Below are 23427 nucleotides of genomic sequence, written 5' to 3'. Positions count from 1 at the left end.
AATATGTTTAATTCATAATTTTTGAAAGACTAATTTAATTGATAGGTAATAAAATAATATTTTTTAGGAACAAATTTAAAGAATACCTCATTTTATGGACTAATTTAACAATTTAGGGATGCACACGAATCGGATTGAATCGGATATAGCTTAAAATTTTATCCGATCCGCACTGCACTCATCGGATCGGATCGGATACGATATCCGTAATTTTTCAGGTCGAATCGGATATCGAATATATCCGCATAATTAAAAAAATGTTTTCAAATTCCATTTTGCTATTTTTACAAGAAAAAAATTCATTTTTCACCCTGTTTAAGCATATTTAATTCTAAAATATTATTAATAAAAGTTCTCTTGAATAACAAAAAAATAATAATAACACAAGATTTAAGTTTGATTATTCTAAGTCGAAGTACAATATAAAAAATAAAAAACAAGATATCATAAAATTCATAAAATAACACACTAAAAGTCATATCACATTAGGATTTATTTTCTTAAACTATGCTATTTATATGTGATGTGCGGATAAGCGAATTTGTGGATCGGATCCGCGAATATCACTGTCAAATCCACAATCCGATTCTACCATAATGCGGATCGAATTCGATCCGATCCGATGACTATGCGAATCGGATATTCTACAAAATTTGGATCGAATGCAGATAATTGCCGCAGATATGCGGATATTATCCTATCCATGTGCGACCCTATAACAATTAGCCATAATTACTTACTTACATACACGTGGCCTCGTTGATAGTTAAATTGTTACAGATAATTTCTTTTAACTTAGTTTTGTTTCAAAGTTAAAAAATATGTCAGGAAATTTTAATTTATTAACGAGAATATTATGTTATAACATATAATACTTGGGTATGTACTCAAGGAGAATGAGAGAAGGAGAGAGCGGGGGCAAGCAGTTGAGAGTGAAACACGGTGAGGAAGATGGTCATGCCATCGGAAGAGATAAGGGGGAGAGCGTGGGTGGGTGTGTATCCGGTGTTAAGGAGGGTTCTTCTCGAGATGGGTTAGAAAAGCCATCCAATGTCTCTTTTCGAGATAAAGTTATTGGTGCAGAAAAGTCTAAAGCCTTTGCATTAGTAGGGTCTTTATCTGGGGATGGTATCGCGATGGTCACAGGTAAGCAGGGTGATTCTCGTCCACCAAGTGTCAATTTTACCAAGGAGGCAAAGAGCTGTTTGGCTGAACCTTATAAGGAAGCCATCATGATCAAGGTGCTGGATAAGCATTATGGCTACACGGCTCTCATGCATAAGCTTCGGATAGTATGGCGCATCAAAGGAGGGTTTGATTTGTTGGATGTGGGGTTTGGATATTTTTTGGTTAAATTTGATATTGCTGCAGATCGTGAGAAAGTCATTCTTGGTGGCCCGTGGTTGATAGACGGTCACTATGTTGCAGTAAAGCCATGGGATGTAGATTTTAGGCCATGCGAAAAATCCTTTGGATCAACGCTGGTATGGATTCGAGTCTCGGGACTTCCAATTTGGTGCTACCAGGAACAAGCAATGCTGCGAATTGCTTCTGCAATAGGGATTCCGGTGAGAGTAGATTTGGCCACTAAGCTTGCAGAAAGAGGAAAGTATGCCCGAGCTTGTGTTCAAATTAATCTTGAGTTGCCTGTAATTAAAACATATTATAGTGGAGGGTGTGACTTATGAAGTGGAGTATGAGAGTTTACAGTTGATTTGTGCTACTTGTGCACAGTATGGGCATGATAAATCGTTGTGCATGGAGAAGGAGTCCTTGGAAGGAAACGGAAATTCCTTTGGTGATGGAAAAAATAATGAATCCCCGACACTAGTGCCACACAACAATCATGAGATTCAAAAAGAGACTGAATCAGAAGCTCGTGATTTAGGTGAGAATCCTCGTAATTTGTGTGAAAAATTAGGAGCTGTTAAAGGGAAGGATGTGGTTATGGAATCATTGGCTCCTCACGTGCCTGATGGTCATGTTAATGAGGCATGCATGGATGATGAAGAGGGCTAGCAACAAGTGCTGCGTAAGGGAAAATTCACAATGCGCCAGTCATTAGGTTTGAAGGACCAAGATGGAAAGTAGCACAAGTTTGGTTCGAGAAGGGTTCCAAGGCCCAATTTGCATGGTGATGGAGGCAAATCAATTGGCATTAGGATGGGGAAGCGAGAAAAATATGAAATTGCGCCATCTCCATCGCGCAGAACTCCTGCACGTCGTGGAATTTCTCTACGGAAGCGTCCTCGACCTTCCTCCTTGCAGAACTCGCCAGTTGATAAAAATGGTGGCACAACGGAGAAAACTTTAGTAGATGGAAGCATGGCAGGTGCAGTGTCAGGAGGTCCGAAGGTGGCAATTATTAAGGATCAGAGTGTGCTAGTATCGCAGGACAAACCACCTATTGAGGTTAGTGATTCTGTTTAGAGTTTATGTTCTTATTTATTCTGTCCCTATTATTTATGGATAGTTTAAATATGATTGTTTGGAATATTAGGGGTGCTTCTAATAAGTTAGCCCGGGTACATTGTAAGGAACTTGTTAGGAAATTTAGACCTGTTTTCTTTATTGTGGTTAAAACTCACTCCCCTTTTCAGCATTTAAAATTATTTTGGGAAAGGTTGGGGTATCACTCTGTTGGTATAGTAGAAGCAGAGGGGCATAAGAGAGGTATTTGGTTTCTATCCTCTATGAAGGGTGTTTGTTATAAGTTCATTGATGCTTTTGATCAGGGTGTTACTGTTGAGGTTCACTTTGATAATTTAATTTGGAGGTGTAGTGGTATTTATGGCAGTCCTCAATTTAAGAAAAGGGTTCTCCTTTGGGATTATCTTGTTGCACAATCCATGGTTTTTCAAGGACCTTGGATTGTTCTTGGTGATTTTAATGAAGTCAAATTTTCTCATGAATCTAAAGGCTGTCAATTTTCTCATCAAAGAGCAGACATGTTTGCGACTTCATTAGGGGATAGTGGTTTGTTTGATCTGAAGACTATTGGGAGGAAATTTTCTTGGTACAGGAGGGTGAAAAATTATGTTGACGTGGCAAAAAAGCTTGATCGAGTCTGTATAAATAGTAGTTGGTTATCTATCTTTCCAGAGGCTTATGCAGAAGTTTTAAATAGGCTTCAGTATGATCATTGCCCTATTCTGGTGCGTTGTAAAGGTCGTCCTCAGCCTAAAGGGAATTGACCTTTCCGATTTGTTGCTGCTTGGGCTACTCATCCTGGGTATAGGGATATTGTGAACCAGTCATGGTGGTCTGGTAATAGAGGGATTCATGGCAAGCTTTCGGAAGTACAGAAGAATTCATTAGAGTTTAACTCGAAGGTATTTGGTAACATTTTTGTTAAGAAATGTGAATTAGAGCAGCAGATTAATTATTTACAAAAGCGTTTGGAAGTGGTGGATAGTATTTATTTGCGTCAGAAAGAGCAACAGTTGCTTGATGATTATAATAATACTCTAGTGCAAGAAGAGCTCCTATGGTTCCAAAAGTCCAGAGAGCAGTGGGTTAGGTTCGGGGATAGGAATACAAGATTCTTTCATATTCAAACTCTTGCGCGAAGGAAGCATAATAAGATTCATGGCCTTTTTCTCAAGGATGGAGTGTGGAAAACTGATCCAGAGGTTCTGAGTCAAGAAGCAAAGTCTTTCTATAAAAGCTTATTTTGTCATTTGGATGATGTTGATTTGGGTTGCCTTGGTGATGTGCCTCTTCCTTCTCTAAATGAGGAAGCTTGCAATAATCTTACGGCACCAGTTACTATGGAGGAAGTCAGAACAGCTGTTTTTCACATGAACTCTTTTAAAGCTCCGGGTCCTGATGGATTTCAAGCTTTCTTCTTCAAAGAATATTGGGAGATCATTGGTCTTGATGTTTGGAAGATGGTTAAGTAGGCATTCTCCGGTGTTACTCTTGATCCGAGAATGTTGGAGACTTTACTGGTTCTCATTCCAAAGGTTGAATCACCGGTATCTATGAAAGATTTCAGGCTGATTAGTCTCTGCAATGTAGTTTACAAGATCATCACGAAGGTCCTTGTTAATAGGATTCGTCCTCATCTTGCGGATATTGTTGGCCCGCTTCAAGGAGGATTTATTCCGGGACGAGGAACTCCTGACAACATCATTATTGCTCAAGAAATCCTCCACTTTATGAAGAAGACTAAATTAAAGAAAGGCACACTGGCCTTTAAGATTGATCTGGAGAAGGCTTATGACAGAGTTGACTGGAGGTTTTTAGCTCATACCCTTAAGAGTTTTGGTTTTCCTATTCCTACACTTAATTTGATTATGAATTGTGTCACTGCTTCTTCTTTATCTATTCTTTGGAATGGGAGTCGTCTGAATGGCTTTACTCCTAGTCGAGGTCTTAGACAAGGAGACCCTATGTCACCCTATCTTTTTGTGTTGTGTATGGAGCGATTGGCATGCTTTATTAGTCATCAGGTTGATTTGGGCTTGTGGGAGCCGGTTGCTATTTCTAGAGGGGGACCAAAAATATCCTACTTAATGTTTGCGGATGACTTGCTTCTATTCTGTAAAGCTACAAAGAGACAAGTGCAAAATGTGATGTTGGTTTTAGAGACTTTTTGCAAAGCATCTGGGATGAAGATTAATGTGGAGAAGTCTAAAGCGCTTTGCTCTAAGAATGTCTCTGCAACAAGGAAAGAGATTTTCACTGGGGTATCCTCTATCAGATTTGTCCAGGACTTGGGCAAGTATCTTGGAGTTACCCTTAGCCATTCTAGGGTGACTCGTTCAGCTTTCAATGGTGTCCTGGATAAGGTTCGGAGTAGGCTAGCAAGCTGGAAATGGAGTTTACTCAATCGGGCTGGTAGACTCTACTTGGTTAATTCTGTTGCCGCCGCTATTCCCACATACCAGATGCAGGTCTCTATTTTTCCCAAAGGAATCATTAGTAAATTGGAGTCTATGATGAGGAATTTTCTTTGGAAAGGACAAGTTGATGGAAGATGATTGAATCTTGTTAGTTGGAAGGTACTAGTTACTCCAAAAAAATATGGACGTTTGGGGATTAGAGATCCTTATTGTGTAAATATTGCTCTTTTTGGGAAGCTAGTTTGGACTTTTTTCCAGCAGTCAAACAAGCTATGGGTCCAATTGTTGGATGCCAAGTACCGATCATCTCTATATGACTGTTTTAGTTATCCTAAGAACAAGGACTCTCCCATTTGGAGGTGTCTTTGCAAGGCTTGGGAAGTGTTGAAGGATGGGTTTGCTTGGTGTATTGGAGATTTGAACCAGAATTTTTGGTTTTCTAGCTGGAGGAGAGAAGGACGGTTATCTAATGAGATGTATTATGTGCACATTTCTGATTCGAATTTCCGGATACAAGATATTTGGTCGGTTGGTAGGTGGCATTTGGATACTCTTTATTCTCCTTTATCTCAAAATCTGAAAGGTAATATTCTCTCTTACAATCCAGATGAACAAGCAGGTCCGGAAGTGGGTTGGTATTGGAGTGGGTCTGCTGCCAAAGTCTATAACTCACGCAATGGTTACTTGTGGTTGTGTAAGCAACTGTTTGGTTGGGAGGAGCTGGAGAATTGGCTTTGGCTTTGGCATCAGCTTGCTCCGGAAAAGCATAAGTTTTTGGCTTGGTTGTGTCTTAAGGAGGCTCTTCCTACTGCAAGTTTTCGCTTTAGAAGAGGGATGTCGTCTTCGGATAGGTGTCCAAGATGTCTTTCTAGCCAGGAATCGGTTTTACATTGTATTCGAGATTGTCCAAAAGCTCAGCTTGTCTGGCATAGGTTGGATATTTCTTGTCATCCTTTGGATTTGAAGAACTGGTTCTTGTATCATAGCAGAGAGCATCCGTTCAAGTTCTTTTCGGGACTTTGGTGGATATGGCGAGCAAGGAATAATGACATATTTAATCCCCATGAAACTTGGCCTCCGGAAAAAGTGATTTGTCTGGCATTAACTTCAGAAAAGGAGCTTAGGAATATTTTTGACATCCATTGGTACTTTTAAGATTAATTGTGATGCTAATTATTTTGGTTCGGGTGATAGTGTTGGTTTTGCTTGTGTTATTAGAGATTGTAATGGGAGTTGGCAAATGGGGTGTTTGGGAATGATTGAGAGTAATAGTATTCTTCAAGGAGAATTGTTTGCTATTTGGAGAGGATATCTCTTAGCTTGGGATGTGGGTCAACGAGATGTTATTTGTGAGACGGATTGTGTGGAAGCATTTAATCTTGTTACTTAAGATGGTTTTGGGTTTATTGATCCATTGGTGCTCAAAATAAGAGATATTATGCATTGGAATTGGCGTGTTGACTTCCGTTTGATTATGAGAGATGCAAACACAGTGACAGATACTATGGCAAAGATGGCGATGAAGTTACAACTTTCGCATGTGGAGCTTCTTTCACCTTGGGAAGAATTTAAGAGTAGTCTTAAACGGGACTGCCCCTCTATTTAAGCAGTTTCTTATTTTGTTTGTTTTGTTTTTCTTTGTTTAATTTATTTCAGTCACAAAAAAAATATAATACTTGGGTATTATAAAAAAAATTGTTTGTTTAGCGTTCTAAATGGTTGGGAATTGCTTTTAATATTCATATGAATAAATTAAAATACGTATTCTTGGGAATAGTTTTTTAATATTCAAAATAACCTCAATATCAATAAAAAGATGAGTTCTTTTATCAATAAACATATATAATATTTGAAGAACATAATAATAAATTTATATCTTAAAATTTTTATTTTAAATAATATTACATGATTAACAAAATTTATTATTTTTATTCCATACTTAACAAATTCTAAATTCCTTAAATTCTAGTAGTAAAAGAATAATATAAGGTATTGACACAAAGTATTGACTAAACTCTAAACCTTAATATTTCTCTTTTATTCTCAGTCTAAAAAATTCACCTTTTAGCCTAAGAATAAAATTTTATATTTTAAGTAATAAAATTTTTTGAAAATAAGTTATTCTTGGAAATTAAATTTAAAACTTCATCAAACAAATATAAATATAATATAGTATATAAATAATTTCCATATCGGCAAAGACAACAATGAATGCATAGAAGGCTTAATTTGTTTAACACATATTTCAGATTACTTTCAGAAAAGTTTCACTTTCCCCTCTGAAAAGTCAAAATCATTTTGTCATGCTAAGCCACGAGTAAATTAAATAAAATTTGCATAATGAATAATAAATAATAATTGAATATCCTTATTCTGGAAAGTGAATAAATAAAAGCAGGTAGCAGTTTAGACACACACACATACAATTATTATTATGATGACTATTTTGGCAACGATGAACGCTAAGATCCAAATTAAAATGCTGCCAATATACATAGAGACCATAATTGATTCATCAATGCTTTTGTACGGATTTGAGTTGTTGCATTGCTAAACATAAACAAGGGTGCATGAAAACAATGATAAGAGCCAAGCATATATATATCAAACACCATTAATTCTGCATTGCTGGGTGCTGCACACATATATATGTGCGGGTCCAAATTTAATTGTCACCATTATTTTCAGCGTGATTTCAGATTATTGTGATGTCAGATAGACACTAAGATTATTACATGTGTATGTCACTATATATTAAAAACTTTAGGATATAATTCGAATTTATAATCTTTTCCCATTTTTCCAAAGTAGATTTGCCAACTATTATCCTAAATATATATAATATATGTTACGTTTAATTATTCTGTTATTAGTTTCTTTAATTTATCAAATTTACAATTAAATTTTTATATTTTTTCTTTTAATTGAATTTTTAAATTATTTTTAATTTTATAATTATGTCATTTTTAGTATAATAAATATTAGAATTAATTGAATATTTTTTTGTAAATTAAAAATATTTACAACTAAAAAAATTTAATTAAAATTTTTACTACATATTTTTTGAGAAATATATTTTATTAATTTTAATATTTTTTATATAAAAATATCTAATTACAAAATTAAAAATACTGTAAAGAGCTAATTAAAAAATATATAAAAATTTAATTATAAATTCAATAAAATTATAAAAACTTACAAAATAATTAAATTTTTATGTTATTGTTTCCTCAATCTTATATGAAGTTCAAATAAACTTTAAAATTGTTAGCCTGAAGAATGCAATTGAGATTGATCAAAATTGTACTACTGAAACAAATTTAAGTTAGTTAAATGATCAATTTATTATTTATTTCTTTAATTAAGTATCAAAAGTTTAAATATTGTTTGAGGTATATAATAATTCATTTGATTAACAATAAATTTTTAAATAAAGTTCATATATATTTACGGTAAATTACTCTTATTGATCTGTTAAATTAAAGAAATCCATAATAATAATAATAATAATAATAATAATAATAATAATATACTACTTGTTACTTGTCAAACAACTCAACAATAATGGATTTTGGATATATAATATAATAATGAATATTTGGAATTGTTAGTGCTTAAAATAAAATGATCCGATCCAAAGTTATGTAGGGCTCCGGCAAGAAGAATCATATGGGACTGGTGTTTTGGTTTGTAATAGTTAGAAGTTTTCTATATATTCATCATTGGTGTATAAATATCTTATCATGCATTATTTGAAAACTCAACACATACATAATCGGATCGGACACAAGGCAAAATGATATTCAAGACCTTCCAACACCACCATGGATTATATACACTACTGCCTACTGCCCCTACTCTTTTTAAATAATTAAAATGATGATGAATATAAACTACTCTTATTTGATAAAAAAAAATAATAATAACAGAGAAATAATAATTTAAAGAAATTTTATTTTATTTAATATTTATAATTTTATATATCTAATGTTTATAATTATATGTTTATTATATTTAAAATTATTTATTTATTTCAGTAATAATTATAAAATACAAAATAAAAAATTGAATTATTTTAAATTATTTTTTATTATCTTTCAAATTTTTTTTATAAATTATAGCACCGATATTTATTGATGGGACTTGCGGATTTGGAGAGGTTCTCTCTCTGCACGGTCAAAAATTAATTAGTATTTAGTTTTTTTTTTTATACGAAAGATAGAAAAATTTAAATTCACAAACTCTAAGTGAATATAGTCATATAGAGAGACTATACTATTTGAGTTATAACATATTAACAGTGGTATTTTTTTAACTTAAATTACTAAATGTTTTAAATTGTATAAAAATATCTTATAGTTTATATCATCACTATCAAGTATAATGTAACAAAAACTCTTATAAGAGCAAGCTACGGATATCCAAATATTATAAAAAAAAATTGTTCTCAAAATTTTAATACCTACTAATTTTATCTTATATAGGACACAATTTGAGTGGTATGTATAAAACGTAAGTTAAGAGTAATTCCAAAGCTGATATTGGTTCAATAATAGGATGTATCTTTGTCACTCCAAGTTGCCTTTTCATTCATTTATTCATCATTCCTTTTTTTTTTTTTTTTTAATATGATGGGCATGGTACATGCTTGCCACATTGAAGAATAATCATCACAATGCAAAATTTCAAAACCAGTTAGTTAAAATTGTCGCCGCCAAAGTAGCACGTTGAAAAGGAAAATGTTAAAGAGATTAATGTTTTTAGTGTAAAAAATAGAGATAGTTAATGTTCATTAAAATGCAAGGCAAATAAATATATGTAAGAGAAAATGTTGGTCCCTAATATTTGTGTGTATGGAAATTAAACTTCTCTAAGAAAATGGAAGACAAGACCATGTTGCAAAATAATTATTATGACATTTTTAACTTTTTTCTTCCAACTCATTTTCCTTTTTAGAAACTTATTTTAAACAGAATTTATAAATAACAAAATACCTTCATCTAAATTATTATTAAAGTATAAGTAATTAGTACCTTGGATGAGTTAAAACGTGGGCTTTTGATTTTGGGTTGGAAAAATGTGAACATATATGGGCCTTTTGAGCCCTCCCTAAAGGTATACATACACATAACAAAATACAGGGAAGTAATGGGTTGAACCTTTTTGTTCGAATAGTTGGTTGTTATTGGAATCCAATATCGTTTTCTTTTCTCAAGATGAGGCCCAATAGTATACGAGTCACTCCACAAATCCCAAACCACCAAAAACATATTTGGACAGAATCACAGAAGTTTATGAACGTTGTTCAATGAAAAAAAAGAAGAAGAAGGAGAAGTTGATGAATGTTTGACCAAAAACTATTAGAAAGTGAATTTAGTCTAAGTGAGTTTAATAGACTTAGCGGGTGGAAAGAGGCTAGGGGGCAAGGGTGTGTGTTTAGTCTGACCTAGCTTGTTTTAAAACAGAACCAAGTTTAAATTTTTTTTAAAGTTTTAATATATTAATAGGTCAGACTCAAGTTCACTAACTAATTTTATTGGTTTGTTAAATTTGTCTAAATCTATTAACACAATTAAATATATAAATAATTTTTATATTATTAACAAAATTATGAGATATTTTAAATTTATTATATTTTTTATAAATAAATTTGTATATTTAATATACTCTAAAAAATTAAAAATTCTTATAAATATTAAATACGACATTTACATATAAATATTTTTATTAAAAAATAATTTTTTTAAATAATAATTTTATTTTTGTAAAAAAAAAATCAGGCATTTTAACAGGCTTCAGGCCAGGTCAAGTTGAATAACAGACCAAGTTTAGTACTTTATAAAGAGCCTATAGCAGATTGCAGGCTAGACTCAAGCTAATGAACTACATGACAGGCCAGACCTATTAAGAGTAAAGTCTAGCCTGGCCTGGCCTGTTTTCACCCCTAGTGTTACACCCAAATTTGCTGTAAATACAGAAAAATATTTTTTTTAATGCTACATTTTTTTCTTCTGAATTGAATCACACCTTAGCTACTTGATTGGATTCAAAACAATAATCAATTTCGTTTTGGTTCAATTGACAATCTGAACTTTAATTATTCATTATTTTCAACAATGAGATAACTGATAACGGATGAAAAAGAAAAAAAAGAAATTCTAATAAAAAAAGGAGGGAGAAAAGGAGGAGAAAGAGGTGGTGTTGATGACGACAATAACGAAAAAGAAAAAAGAACATACACTAATAGTACGAAGCGCGTCAATATAAATGACTTACTAAAATTTATATAAAAAAAAGCTTATACGGAAAGAATAATTCTTTTAAAAAATAAGTAACATTTTTGTTCAAAAATAAATTAGGAAAGAATTTCAGATATTTTAAAAATATCAATATTTTAATAATTTTATTTGTTGATTTTAATTATATATATTTTATATAATTAGATCAACAACTAAAATTAAGGGAATATCAGTATCTATAAAACACCTGAAAATGTTCAATAGTATATTGCGTGACACTATATATATCATGATTATTATATTAACATCTCATGAGAGCATTATATTATATATTATACTAAACATAAGTTCTGTTATGACACTTATTTTATTGGCAACTACTCAAATGAAGATGCTAAAAACATCTTTTTATGAAGATTCTTGTGTTAAAAGTGTATTTTGTTTGTTTAGCCACACTTTAGAAAAAATAACACTTTTGTAACACATCAAAATCAAACCATACATTTCATCATCTAATGATAAAAAAGAAGCATCTTCATATAAAGACAATAGTAAAATCTTCATGGTAGTATCCACCTATTTTATTTATTTGTTTTGGGGGCAAAAGGGAAGTAAAGGAGAGAAAGAACATCGACGCCATATGCCCATATTAATGTAATGATATTATGGCGAAGGATAATGAAACAAAAATGACAATATATTTGATCCACACAGAAAACTAGAGGACAATGAATAAAGCTAAATTGAAAATGTTGCAATGGGTATGGTAGGACCACTGCATCTGCGGGAATGCCCAGCAGAGATTGTTACCAAAATGGATAAGGTCTGTTAGCCGAGTTAGATCTTGCCCCCACAATCATCAACTACTATTCTTTCTTTATTTTTTTCCAAACATCCATAATTTACAAAAGAAACTTAACTACCTGTTTTTATATGGAAGGAATACTTCAAAATTGTTAAATAATTTAATATGAGAACTCAACCACAATGTATGGCAGGCATGCATGATTGCCACCATGCAAATAAATGCAGAAAATGGCGAACAACAACCACAACCACTTGAAGATCGATGAGATGAGAAGCAACCCGCATTTAATAGAATTAATTAATTAAATATAGCAACTCATGCAAAACCCCAATAATGAAAATGAAAATTAAAATTAACAATAAAATACTCTTGTGCGCACAATCTGCAGAATCTATGTACCCAACAAACAGTAACAGAATTCAAAGATCAGAATCAACACTCAATTTTCAGCGTTCGGACATTCTCTCGCAAAATGCCCTTTCTCCCCACAGTTAAAACAACCTCCACCACCACCGCCGCCGCTTCCGCCGCCGCCGCCTCGTCTCCGGTTTCCACCACCCTGTCCCTGGTAACAGTCTCTCGCCAAGTGACCTGTTCGTCCACAGTTGTAACACTCAGGGCCTCCTCCACCGCCATAACCTCCTCCTCTACGACCACCGCCTCCACCTCTTCCGTAACTGTAACCGTCACCGTCGCCCCGGCCTTCACCGCCGCCATAACGCCCACCGAACCTTCCACCACCTCTTCCTCTTCCTCCTCTTCCCCCTCCACCTCGAAAGCCACCACCAAACGGGCGAGATCTAGCCATGGAAGAGACATCGACGGCCTTAGTTCTGCCGGCGTCGCCGTAATCAACGGCAAACTCAACCGGCTGGCCCTCGGAGAGTGTACGGTAACCGTCGGATCGAATGGCAGAGTGGTGGACGAAGAGATCCTCGCCGCCATCGTCGGGAGCTATGAATCCGAAACCCTTCTGTGCGTTGAACCATTTCACTGTGCCCGTGGATCTCTGAGTCTCCGCTGCCATGGCTTCTCAAAACCCAAAACAGAAAGAAGAGAAGGTTCTGGAAAGAAATTAAACGTAGAAGTTTCTTTTTTCCGTTATGTTGGGTTTGCAAAAGGTAGTAACGTGACGCTCAATTGCAGTGTCAAGCTGAGCAATGTGATTCGTCCATTCCTGTGGAAGTGAAAGAAATAAGATGTCTACCCTACTACCCATTTTCTCTTATTTAGATGCCATCATGCCATATCCACTATTATCAGTCCATTATAATATGCATTTCATATTTAAAAAAATATAATTATTTTATTATAATGAATTTAACTGTTTTATAATCAAATATTTAATTATTATGATCACCGATCATTTTTATATATAAATATAAATAAATAAATATATAATATTTGGCTTTTGAGATTTAACAAATATTTTTATATATATAATTCATACGCCTTTTTCTATTATGATAAAAGTTCAATTTAATTTTAATATATTATTTTTTTAATTTATAACATGAATAATCATTAAAAAAACTAATGTAAATAGATAATTCTGTAAAAATTTTAGAGTTATGTATCAAAATTATCTAACCTAGATATGGGATCTTTTCAAGCTAAGAGAATCACTCATGGAAATTAGTTATTGATATTGGACACTAGTACCAGGCAATAAAAAAAAATGAGGATATTATGTATTATTAATAATTTAATATTGGTATTTGGTAGCAACTTGTTTTCGTTTGGCGGGACCAAAATCAATTATAATTCCAATCCAATTGCTGGTTATCCGTTTGGCTTTTGTTTGGGAGTTGGGACATGGACATGGGCTGAACTCTCGTACTGATTAGGCTTGATCTCTATTTGTTTTGGGTATGGAGACATAGGCCCAATAAAAAAGTTGTGCTATTTATCATGCTAGCCCAGCCCACACAATGTGAATGATATTTTGCTCAACGCTTGTGCTATGAGTTATAACTTATAAGCCTCCAATTGATAAGCTTCTCCATTAACCCACCCAGCAACATCTACTTTCACGATCACTTTCTTGAAGCCCATCGTGCATGCAAGCTCCAAGACCTTCACCATTCCCCATAGCTCCGGTGCAAAAATCCAGCAATCCACTGCCCTTAATCGTTCCTCAGGAGTCCGCCACATCCGCTTCACCCATCTCTCTAGCCACGACCTCCAATTCACAAGCTTCTCCATTTTCATTCCTCCACAACCAACCTGGTAAGTCCTCTCCACAGCTCCTTTAATTTTAATATTGTTTGATGATATCTGTTTGACATACAGTTTCTTTTAGTGGTACGGTTCTTTTAAAAGTGTGGAATTTTTAATTTTATTCATTTAAAAATTATTAAATTAAAATTTTATTTTATTTTTAATTAAACTAATTTAAGTACAATTTGTGATTCGGACCAGATCATTGAACTATTACATTTAAATATTTTATTTTATATTCCGATTTAATTTCGATTTTTGCAACCTTGAGATGTTTTGGAATTAGTAAAAACTGAGTTAAGTTACTTTCACGTAAAGTTATAGTTAAAAATTGTTAAATAATTAAATAATTTGACTAAATTTTTTTTTAATAATTTTTAATTATTAATTTCACATAAAATTAATAAAATTAACGGCATGTTTTTCGGTTGCATTTCATAGACCGGATATCCAAAAAGAAAAAAATTTCATGGTCTGCCGTAAAAAATAGGGAAAAGACAGAGAAATTTTTAACAAACGAGCATCAGCCATCAAGAATCATTCATGGACGTATTGGACGGTGCATGTGATCAAGTGGGGTAATGTGTGACAGTGTGAGCGTAGACCCCACTCCTAACCCTTTGCTTTGGTTTTTGGTTCGTTAAATACAAACCAGTAAACCCCGCCATCCGAAAGGAAACAAACACATGTTTTTGGCTTTCATTTGATTCCTTTTCAACCAAATCCCCAACGTTACGTAGGAATTTCTCCCTTTGACTTATTAATTATACTTATGCCATTTTATTCTTGTTTTTTATTTTCGTTCACCTCCAATAATTGAATATTTGGTCGACCTTCCTTGCTTATCTTATCGATTACTTAAAAATTTCTCAATTAAAATCAATATTTCTAGTGGCCTGCATTTAATTGTCCAATGCACTGACATCATTGCTTGCAGCTTGTTATCTTTAGTTTTTGTATGCTTAGCCGTGTTATCCTTAAGTCATTGCTTAAGTAGTAAAAATATATTTTATGATTATAATATTAAGTTATATTACTAATGTATGAGTATATGCATTAAGGATGGTTCTGAATCGGTAATGATGTGCTTCGGGAGTTGAGGTGTTGTGTCAACTGCATTTTTTAAATATGTATATGTAAAACCTGTTTGTGCCAAATGTTTATTCAGTGGTTCTTAGAAAGTTTTTTCATTAAAAAAATAAAAATAAAAATGACAGCTTTTTAAAATGAATTATTCATGGTGAATATTATGGTGCTTATAATGTGGTGTCTATTTATTAAAAAGGGTTAAAAGTTATTCTTTTATTTAAAAGATATAAAAATAAATAATTTTTAAAAAATCAAAATTTACTACAAAAAATAAGTTAGACAACATTTAGGCAAAAACTCATACGCACCTAGAATTGGCCATTATTCATTGTCAACAGAAAAGAAAAGAAACTCATTGACGAGATCATTGAGGTGTAAGTTCTATTTCATGACTCCATACATTTTTCTTTATTAATAAATTCTGTACCAACTAACCATATCCCAACATATCAATCTTGTGCTAAGAACAAACAAAAATAAAACTAATTTAATGAAATGCCATTTTTTAGCTCACCATAACAAGGAAAAAAAAAAGGAACTTTCTTACCATACAATTTTTCTATGAATTAAATTTGATATATTAACAATATTCAGTTCTATATTATAATAATAATAGAATAAAAATATACCAAAAATTTTTAATAATATATATAAATTTTTTAATTTTTACACTAAAATTTTACTTCAAATGTATAAAAATATTTTTTTTAATACATTTTTTCATTTTTTTCGTTATATCTTTCTTTTTTTTAGTTGAATGAATGTAGGTTCATCTTCTAAATAATTTTGTAATATTATATGTTTTTTTTCTTTTTTATTTAATTTTTTTGTTTTTATTCTTGTTAAAAAAATAAAATACAAAAAAAATTGAGAAGGTAAAATAAGAAGGAAAAGATGAATAAAAAAAATGATGATGATGAACAAGAAAAAGAAGTAGTAACAAAAGATGAAAGGAGGAAAAAGAAGAGTTTTAAATTAGGTAGAATTTATCAGAATACAAAAATATCAAATTTTTTTAACAATAATAAATAAATGTCTTAATTTTTACATTGAAATTTTACTACAAATACACAAATATTTTTTTTAATGCTACATTTTATCTTTTTTTTTTCTTATTTATTTCTTTCTTTCAGTTAAATGAATGTAGGTTCATTCTCTTCTTTATTTGATTCTTTTTATATGAAGAGAGTAAAATAAAAAGAAGATGAACAAAAAAAGAAGAAGATGATAATGATGAAAACGAAAAAAAGTTTTGAGTTATGCAAAATTTATCAAGAAATAATACCAAAAATTTTTTACTGTTAAAAGTTTTTCAATTTTGACAAGGTTTTAAGAGGATTATCTTAAGTAATTTCGGTGCATTGAGGATTATTATTAAATAATTTTGGTGTATTATAAATTTAATTTCGATGCATTATGGATCTAAATAAAGTACACTTTTTGTCTGAATTTATTTTTGGCATGCATCTTAATTAATTCTGAAATTATAATAAAAATACACTGAAATATTTTAATAATAGCACATAAATTTCTTAACTTTTTACACTAAAGTTTTGTTAAAAATGCATAAAAATATTTTTTTTAATGTTATTTTTTTCTTATTTCTTTCTTTCTTTTAGTTGAATGAATGTAGGTTCATTCTTTTTCAAGTAATTTTGTAACATTATATATTTTTTTCTTTGTTTGATTTTTTTTATTTTTATTCTTATTAAAAGAGTAAAACAAAAAGAAACTTAAAAAGGTAAAATAAGAAGAAAAAAGTAAATAAAAAAAGATGATAATGATGAAAAAGAAGAAAAAAGCAGCAAAACATGAAGAAGAAGAAGATAAAGAGTTTTGAATTATGCAGAACTTATCAGAATAAAAATACACTAAAATTTTTTAACAATAACATATAAAATTTTCAGTTTTTACACGGAAATTTTGCTACAAACCTCAATAACTCATAAATGTATCAAAATTACTTAATAATTACGACACACAAACTCAGTTTGAAAATAACACACAAAAATGATTGAATTATAAAAAAAACACATCCAAATCAATTTTGGATTAAATAACGTTATGATAAAAATTCTACGATAATGATAATAATATCGACGATATGTATAAAAAGAAGATGATAATGACTATAACGATGATGATCATGATGAAAGAGAAAGAAAAGAAAAAAAACAAATTTAAAAAAAAAATAAAAAAAAAAAGAGGAAGTGATGATATTGGTGAGGATGATAACAAAAAAAAAATAATATAAAAAAAACGAAGTATCAAAGATAAAGAAAAAGAAAACCGTGCAACAAAAACGCAAAAAAAAAAATGTGTACATACAAATGTAATAATTTAAATAGACTTATTTGATTAAATGATTTATATGAAAAAATTAATTTTAATCATAAATAAATAAAACCGTGACCTTAAATACATATTATTCTTCGTATTTTCAATATATCTAATATCATGCCTTATTCTGTCATTCCTTCTTAACTCACGTAGACTAAATATTAACTAATAACCATAGACAATAACTCCATAATTACATAGATCTAGATATGAAAAATGAATAATAATAATAATAATAATAATAATAATAATAATAATAATAATAATTGAAATAAGAAATATAATAAGCAATAGTAAATTGGACTAAAAAATTTAAATATAGAAGTTGAATAAATGTTATGTCTTAATATAGTAATTTTTGATTTTTTTAAAATTATGAGAAGTATACAAATTGAATTCTTCGATTTATGTTTAAAAAATTTTGAAAATTTAAAATACAATTCAATTTATATTTAAAAAATTAAAAAAATTTAGGATACGATCCCAATATAAAAATTGGACAATCCAAATTTATACTTCGTAAATTAATTTATTTCATATTTTAAAAAAATATTACAATAAATCATAATTTAAAAAATATTATTATTAATCTAATATTAAAAATAAAAAAGTATAGCAAATTACGAACCAAGTTGTTGGGTAAAACAAAGACCCGTGGCTGCGCCACATTAATTGCACTGTGCCACACGAAAAGTAGCGCCACACGAAAAATATTAAAAAAAAACAAATAAAACAGAATTTAAAAAAAAAATAGGAATCTCACCTCACAATTTTATAGGCGAGTACAGAGAAATTATATTATTTAAAAAATAACATATAATTTATATAAAATGAGAGGATGATATTTTTATTTATAAAATAAATATTTTTTTAAGATTATTAAAAGTTGCTCCTTTAATTCAATCTAAAATAGAGAAAATTGAGTGTATTTAACCTCTTTTATATCTAAAATATGATAGTTATATTTTTTTTTGGCTCAATTTTTTTGTTATGGAACTAAGCAGCGTGATGTACTTCGATATGGAACTAGAGCGTGTTAGACCAAAGGATGGGACAGTTTTATGTCAATGGCAGGGGTAAAAATCGCATGGTCCGAGTTATTTACTTTGGAAAAATATGTAAAGAACTCGGAGGGTCCGATTTTGCAATTGCTGGAATTTGAATTTCTCAACTTGCAAATCGGACCATGGGTATTGTATATATATGAATTTTTATATAAGGAATAAAATGAAGTCGGACCATGGATATTGTAAGTATATAAATTTTATATAAAGAATAAAATGAATTTGCATGGTCCGATTTGTGTACTCCAATTTTTTTTAATTTTTTCAACATAAATCGGACAGTCCGATTTCTGTAATTCTTAGAAATCGGACGGTCCGATTTGTACTCCGTACATTAAATCATTTCACATTTAAAAAAAAAATAACACAATAGATCACAATTTAAAAAAACACCATTGTTAATCCAATATTAAAAATAAAAGAGTGTAATAATATTCTAACTTCTCACAACAATAATAAAAATAATTAACTTCCTAATAATAATAATAATAATAATTTTAATTATAAAATATTAAAATAATTTTTAAAAAAATTACATATTGAGATAATGTATAATATAAAATTCAGGACGATCTATATCTCTACATTTTTTTTCTTTGGCATTTTGAAATTATTTTCACCATGCAAAGTAAGATCCGAAGGAGTAACAAAGAAGAAGAAGCAGCCGTGGCCCCTTTTTCAAGGGAATGGAGTGAATGTGAAAACGGATATTGAGTATGGGTTAACATTGAAAAAAAAGTGCACCGTTGAAGAAGTCACCTGCGGGCGACACGTGGATGGAGAGGCACTAATCGCACGGTCCGTTTTCTATACACAACTCGGACCGTCCGAGAAAGCACACCAAATACACAGGGTCCGATTTCTACTTTTCCTGACACCACACACAGGTAAAACTCTTCCCTCCTCTATAATCGGGTCTAACTCAAATGTGTCCTCCATATAGAAATTAAAAAGCGTATTTTTTTTTGCTGATATGTAAATATATTCGTTTGAATAAGCATGGGTGGCAGGGTGGCAACTGCACGAGTCAACCTGTTACATTAGTTTGTTTTTTTTTTTTTTAATTGTTTTGCGATTTTAACGCAGTGACGCGCAAGTTTCCCGTGTGGTTCTTGTTTTCTTTGTTGAATAACAATGGAGAGATTGAACAGTGGCGTGGGTTCTTCTTCGATTAGGAGGCGCTCACTCAGCATATCCAGCCACGTCAGCCACCGCACGGAAAACGACGATGACGCCGAGAGCGAGAGCGTTTCAGAAGCCGGTGACATTGGAGATCGCGCACTTCCGAGCAGAAGGTTCAGCGGTACCAACAGCTTCAGGTTCTCCTTCGATGAAACAAAATCAGATGAGAATGGCGGTACTGCTGCTGACGTGGAACAACTGCAACCGCCAAGAGCCTCTTCTGCTATTAGGCCTTTGCCACCTCAGCTCGTAGCTTCTCCTCTTTCCACCACGGATGCAGTTTTGCCTTCTGAAGAACCAAAGAAAGTGAGCTATCTATCTCTCTTCTCCATCTCATGTTTTCATTTTTAGTACTTTTAATTTAGGACAAGATTTGATGTTTATGTAAAGTGTTATATGTGGATAGATCTAATCATATATATCATGGTATGACTTACATTCTTTTTTGAATGTGTTTGTAAATTCAGGAAACTCGTAAAGGTTTGCCAGAGTTTCTGGACTATGCTTCATGTATGATTCATATGGCTGTTTTCGGAATTCTAGGGGTACGTAAATATCCTCTTAAACTTAGTTGTTAAACTTAATTAGATTACTAACTTTACAGTATTTGCTAGCCTGTAATTGATGAGTGCTTAATTGCTTATTTTGATATTCTTTTGCTGGTATTAAACCAAGATTCTAATAGCCACAGTAACTATATGTGCAGGTCTTAACAAGATATTTACTGCAGAAGCTATTTGGCCCTGGGGAAGCCAATTTAACAAGCAACAAAACTGTTCTTTACCTTGATCTTCCTGCTAATATGGTAGCCGTTTCTTTCCATGTTATTTTTCTTGCTATTTTTCAGATATGACATTATTATTATTATTATTATATGCTTAAAAGCACCATGTCCATGTGTGTTAAATTATTCATATCTTTTGCTTTTATAACAGTAGTCTAAATTTGTAGCACTTTCTAAGCTGAAGGTGGGGCCAAATAAGAAAGTTTTGGTTTCTGATCCTGTAGTTAGTGGAGCTGCTTTTTCATTGTGCACTTTTTAAATAAATCTAGAGAGTTGAACAACTGAAAATCTGATTTGAACCTTCTTATGATATTCAACTAGTGATGCGCTTAAGGCCTTTTTCTAAAGAACTAGACAGTTACAAATTAGCTATGAATCCTTCTTTACTACATAATAATAAATGGTACGCTTAAACTGATAGCAAAATAAAATTGCTGTTGGAAAACAATGAAACTTAATGTAACTATTTTACATGTTATTTCAGATTGGTTCATTTTTGATGGGATGGTTTGGTGTTGTATTCAAAGCCGACATATCTCAAGTTTCAGAACATCTAGCTATAGCAATAACAACTGGTTACCTAGGAAGCCTTACAACTTTCAGCGGTTGGAATCAGAAAATGCTTCAACTCAGTGTCTCGGGACATTGGCTCTTCGCCATACTTGGTTTTTTATTTGGTAAATAGGTCTACTAGATAAGAGAAGTTTTCTTTTAGTTATAAACATGATCTTAGTCTTATTGAATTTTTGAAGTGTTTTTGCCGGCTATTTAGCATTTAGCATTACTGAGTGGGTTTGCAACGTGGTTTCTCAGGCTTATTTCTTGTTGGATATTCCATCATAGTTGGAATTGAAACTGCCAAGGGATTCAAGTGGCTTCTAAATAAGCTGAATATGTGTTCAGGAAGTGGTGATAACTCTGAGATCAACTGCAGAGTAGATAGCCCCCAACGTCAGTTGGCAGCTATGACGATGTTCTTGGTGATTTTAGGAATATTATGGGGTGTGAGTGGTGCATTGGTGAAGGCTAAGTTCAAGAATGGTGGAAGTGGTGCCGAGTTATGGTTCGCTTGCATGGTTGGACCTGTAGGCGTGTGGATTCGATGGTTCTTAGCTCGACTAAATGGTCGTGGATTAGGAAGGGCAGGGTTGTTTAAATGGATGCCATTTGGAACTCTCATTGCCAATGTATCAGCTGCTTGTGTAATGGCTGCACTTTCCACCGTAAAGGAAGCAGTAAGTTTCTTTTGTGCTCCTCTGTCTCCCAGTGCTCCAATATTTGCTGCATTTGCTAATCTCTAACCTAATAATAGTAATAGGATTACAATTAAATTAGATACCATTGAGAAATTGTTACAATTGTGTCTAGATACATTGATTTATGAATGTACAAAAAAGGTTATTACAACCATCAAAAGTAGCGTGTTAAACATACAAGAAATAGCAAATTAGAATCATTTGTACATTTAGTATTCATATTAATATATTCCTGATGTAAAGATTTTATTGTTACAAATCCAAATCTTCAACAATCTCTAAAGGTGGATTCATATGAGCCATTCACAAAAAAGTTGTAGTGTGATTCATGTGATGTGATATCCGATGGCTAGTATGAAGTCTATAAAGGGGTTGTGATATAAAGTTTAGCTTTAAATAAAGAGAAATCAATTTCACATTGCAAAAAAAAAAAAAAAGAAACACTTATTTTTCTCATCACAAATTTTGCAGGTCAATACCAAAGATTGTGACACTATTGTAATCGGAACACAGTTAGGTCTCTTGGGGTGTTTGAGTACTGTCTCAACTTTTGCAGCTGAGTTCAATGCAATGAGAGAAAGCAATCATCCTTGGAGAGCCTATGTGTATGCCGTTATCACAATGTGTGCCTCATTTGTCCTTGGAATCTTGATCTACTGTGTACCTGTTTGGGCAACGGGATATGACACTAGCACGTAACAATTGGGGCATAGCAGAAGGCAATATCTACTTTTGATCTTTGGACAGTGTGTTTGTTGGTGGAAAAGTCCAAGTTTTACCACAAGATCCTTCTTAATTTAGAAGCAGTGAAATTTTTCTACAAGGAAGGACTCCAATATGGAGAAGCAGAGTGATGCAATTTACCACTTTTCGTTGAGGCTCAATAATTTCTAAAGAACTTTATTCTGATAGGAGTTTGATTAATGTTTGATCAGCTCTCAAATGTTTAATTAATTTAGATGAGCTATATCATGAGGAGAAAAAAGATGACAAGGGTACATATATCATTTTTCCAAAGGAAATTATGGTCTATGGCTAAATGAGTCTCCAAGGTCTAACAGTTGCTGCCACTGCCAGAGATGATAAGTTTATCATTAGAAAGAAAAAGATGCTATTGGAAAAGAGGAAAAGAGGAAAAGGGTGACAAGAAATTGAAGCATATGTTGACAAACTTGCCAATCAGTGATGCTTTTAGAGCTAGAGTTACAAAACCTTGGCCTTGCTTATGTTCATAAGTGTACTTCTAATTAAAGTAATAGACAGTAATAAAAGCAACAATCCTTTTATACCGTTGATTGCTTTCTAAATCAAATATATGGATTTGCATATGATGACTTCTTTTTTTTCTTCTCTCTCGCCACTCTTTTACAAAATTAAATGTTTGAAATCGACAGAGAGTATATACTACTAGCAGAAGACCTGTGCAACGCACAGGTCGAAAATTTCTGTTCATGACATAAAACAATAATAGTGGAACTGCCATTCAAATTAACAATGCAAAAAAGTTAACTCCGTAAAATAACATTATTTAAATATCTCTATCTCTATAATTAATTCTTATATTGTAATAAAACCTTCAGTACATGTCATATAAATTC

General features: G+C 32.0%; 2 protein-coding genes and 1 pseudogene across 5 annotated transcripts; 2 read left to right on the top strand and 1 right to left on the bottom strand.

Moving 5' to 3' along the window:
- The first annotated feature begins 896 nt into the window (after nucleotides 1–896).
- LOC130945426 (uncharacterized) lies at nucleotides 897–6453 on the top strand (annotated as a pseudogene).
- A 5781-nt stretch (nucleotides 6454–12234) lies between these two features.
- On the bottom strand, nucleotides 12235–13129 carry LOC130945165 (glycine-rich protein 2-like). Its single transcript, XM_057873861.1, has one exon. The coding sequence runs from the start codon at nucleotides 12919–12921 to the stop codon at nucleotides 12334–12336; it is 588 nt and encodes a 195-aa protein (XP_057729844.1). The 5' UTR covers nucleotides 12922–13129; the 3' UTR covers nucleotides 12235–12333.
- Nucleotides 13130–13895: 766 nt separating this feature from the next.
- On the top strand, nucleotides 13896–23162 carry LOC130944253 (uncharacterized). 4 transcript variants are annotated; one of them, XM_057872486.1, is made up of 8 exons: nucleotides 13896–14123; nucleotides 19241–19494; nucleotides 19694–20095; nucleotides 20257–20334; nucleotides 20496–20594; nucleotides 21058–21250; nucleotides 21387–21808; nucleotides 22301–23162. In XM_057872486.1, exons 3-8 carry the CDS (start codon nucleotides 19742–19744, stop codon nucleotides 22526–22528), a joined length of 1374 nt encoding a protein of 457 aa, XP_057728469.1. In that variant the 5' UTR covers nucleotides 13896–14123; nucleotides 19241–19494; nucleotides 19694–19741; the 3' UTR covers nucleotides 22529–23162. The 4 variants fall into 4 exon arrangements, with proteins under 4 accessions (XP_057728469.1, XP_057728468.1, XP_057728467.1 ...); XM_057872485.1 differs by having other exon boundaries at nucleotides 19237–19494; XM_057872484.1 differs by having other exon boundaries at nucleotides 18548–19494.
- The last annotated feature ends 265 nt before the right edge of the window (nucleotides 23163–23427 follow it).

Source organism: Arachis stenosperma, chromosome 8, assembly GCF_014773155.1.
Source record: "Arachis stenosperma cultivar V10309 chromosome 8, arast.V10309.gnm1.PFL2, whole genome shotgun sequence".
Classification (NCBI taxonomy): Eukaryota; Viridiplantae; Streptophyta; class Magnoliopsida; order Fabales; family Fabaceae; genus Arachis; species Arachis stenosperma.
This window is presented reverse-complemented; position numbering and strand designations above follow the sequence as displayed.

What these genes read in the sequence shown, in the direction of transcription:
- LOC130944253 (XM_057872486.1), top strand. Translation starts at nt 19,742, where the DNA reads ATGGAGAGATTGAACAGTGGCGTGGGTTCTTCTTCGATTAGGAGGCGC. An exon ending in TTGATCTTCCTGCTAATATG is followed by an intron (nt 20,595 to 21,057) that starts GTAGCCGTTTCT and finishes ATGTTATTTCAG; the next exon opens with ATTGGTTCATTTTTGATGGG. An exon ending in TTTCCACCGTAAAGGAAGCA is followed by an intron (nt 21,809 to 22,300) that starts GTAAGTTTCTTT and finishes CAAATTTTGCAG; the next exon opens with GTCAATACCAAAGATTGTGA.
- LOC130945165 (XM_057873861.1), bottom strand. Translation starts at nt 12,921, where the DNA reads ATGGCAGCGGAGACTCAGAGATCCACGGGCACAGTGAAATGGTTCAAC.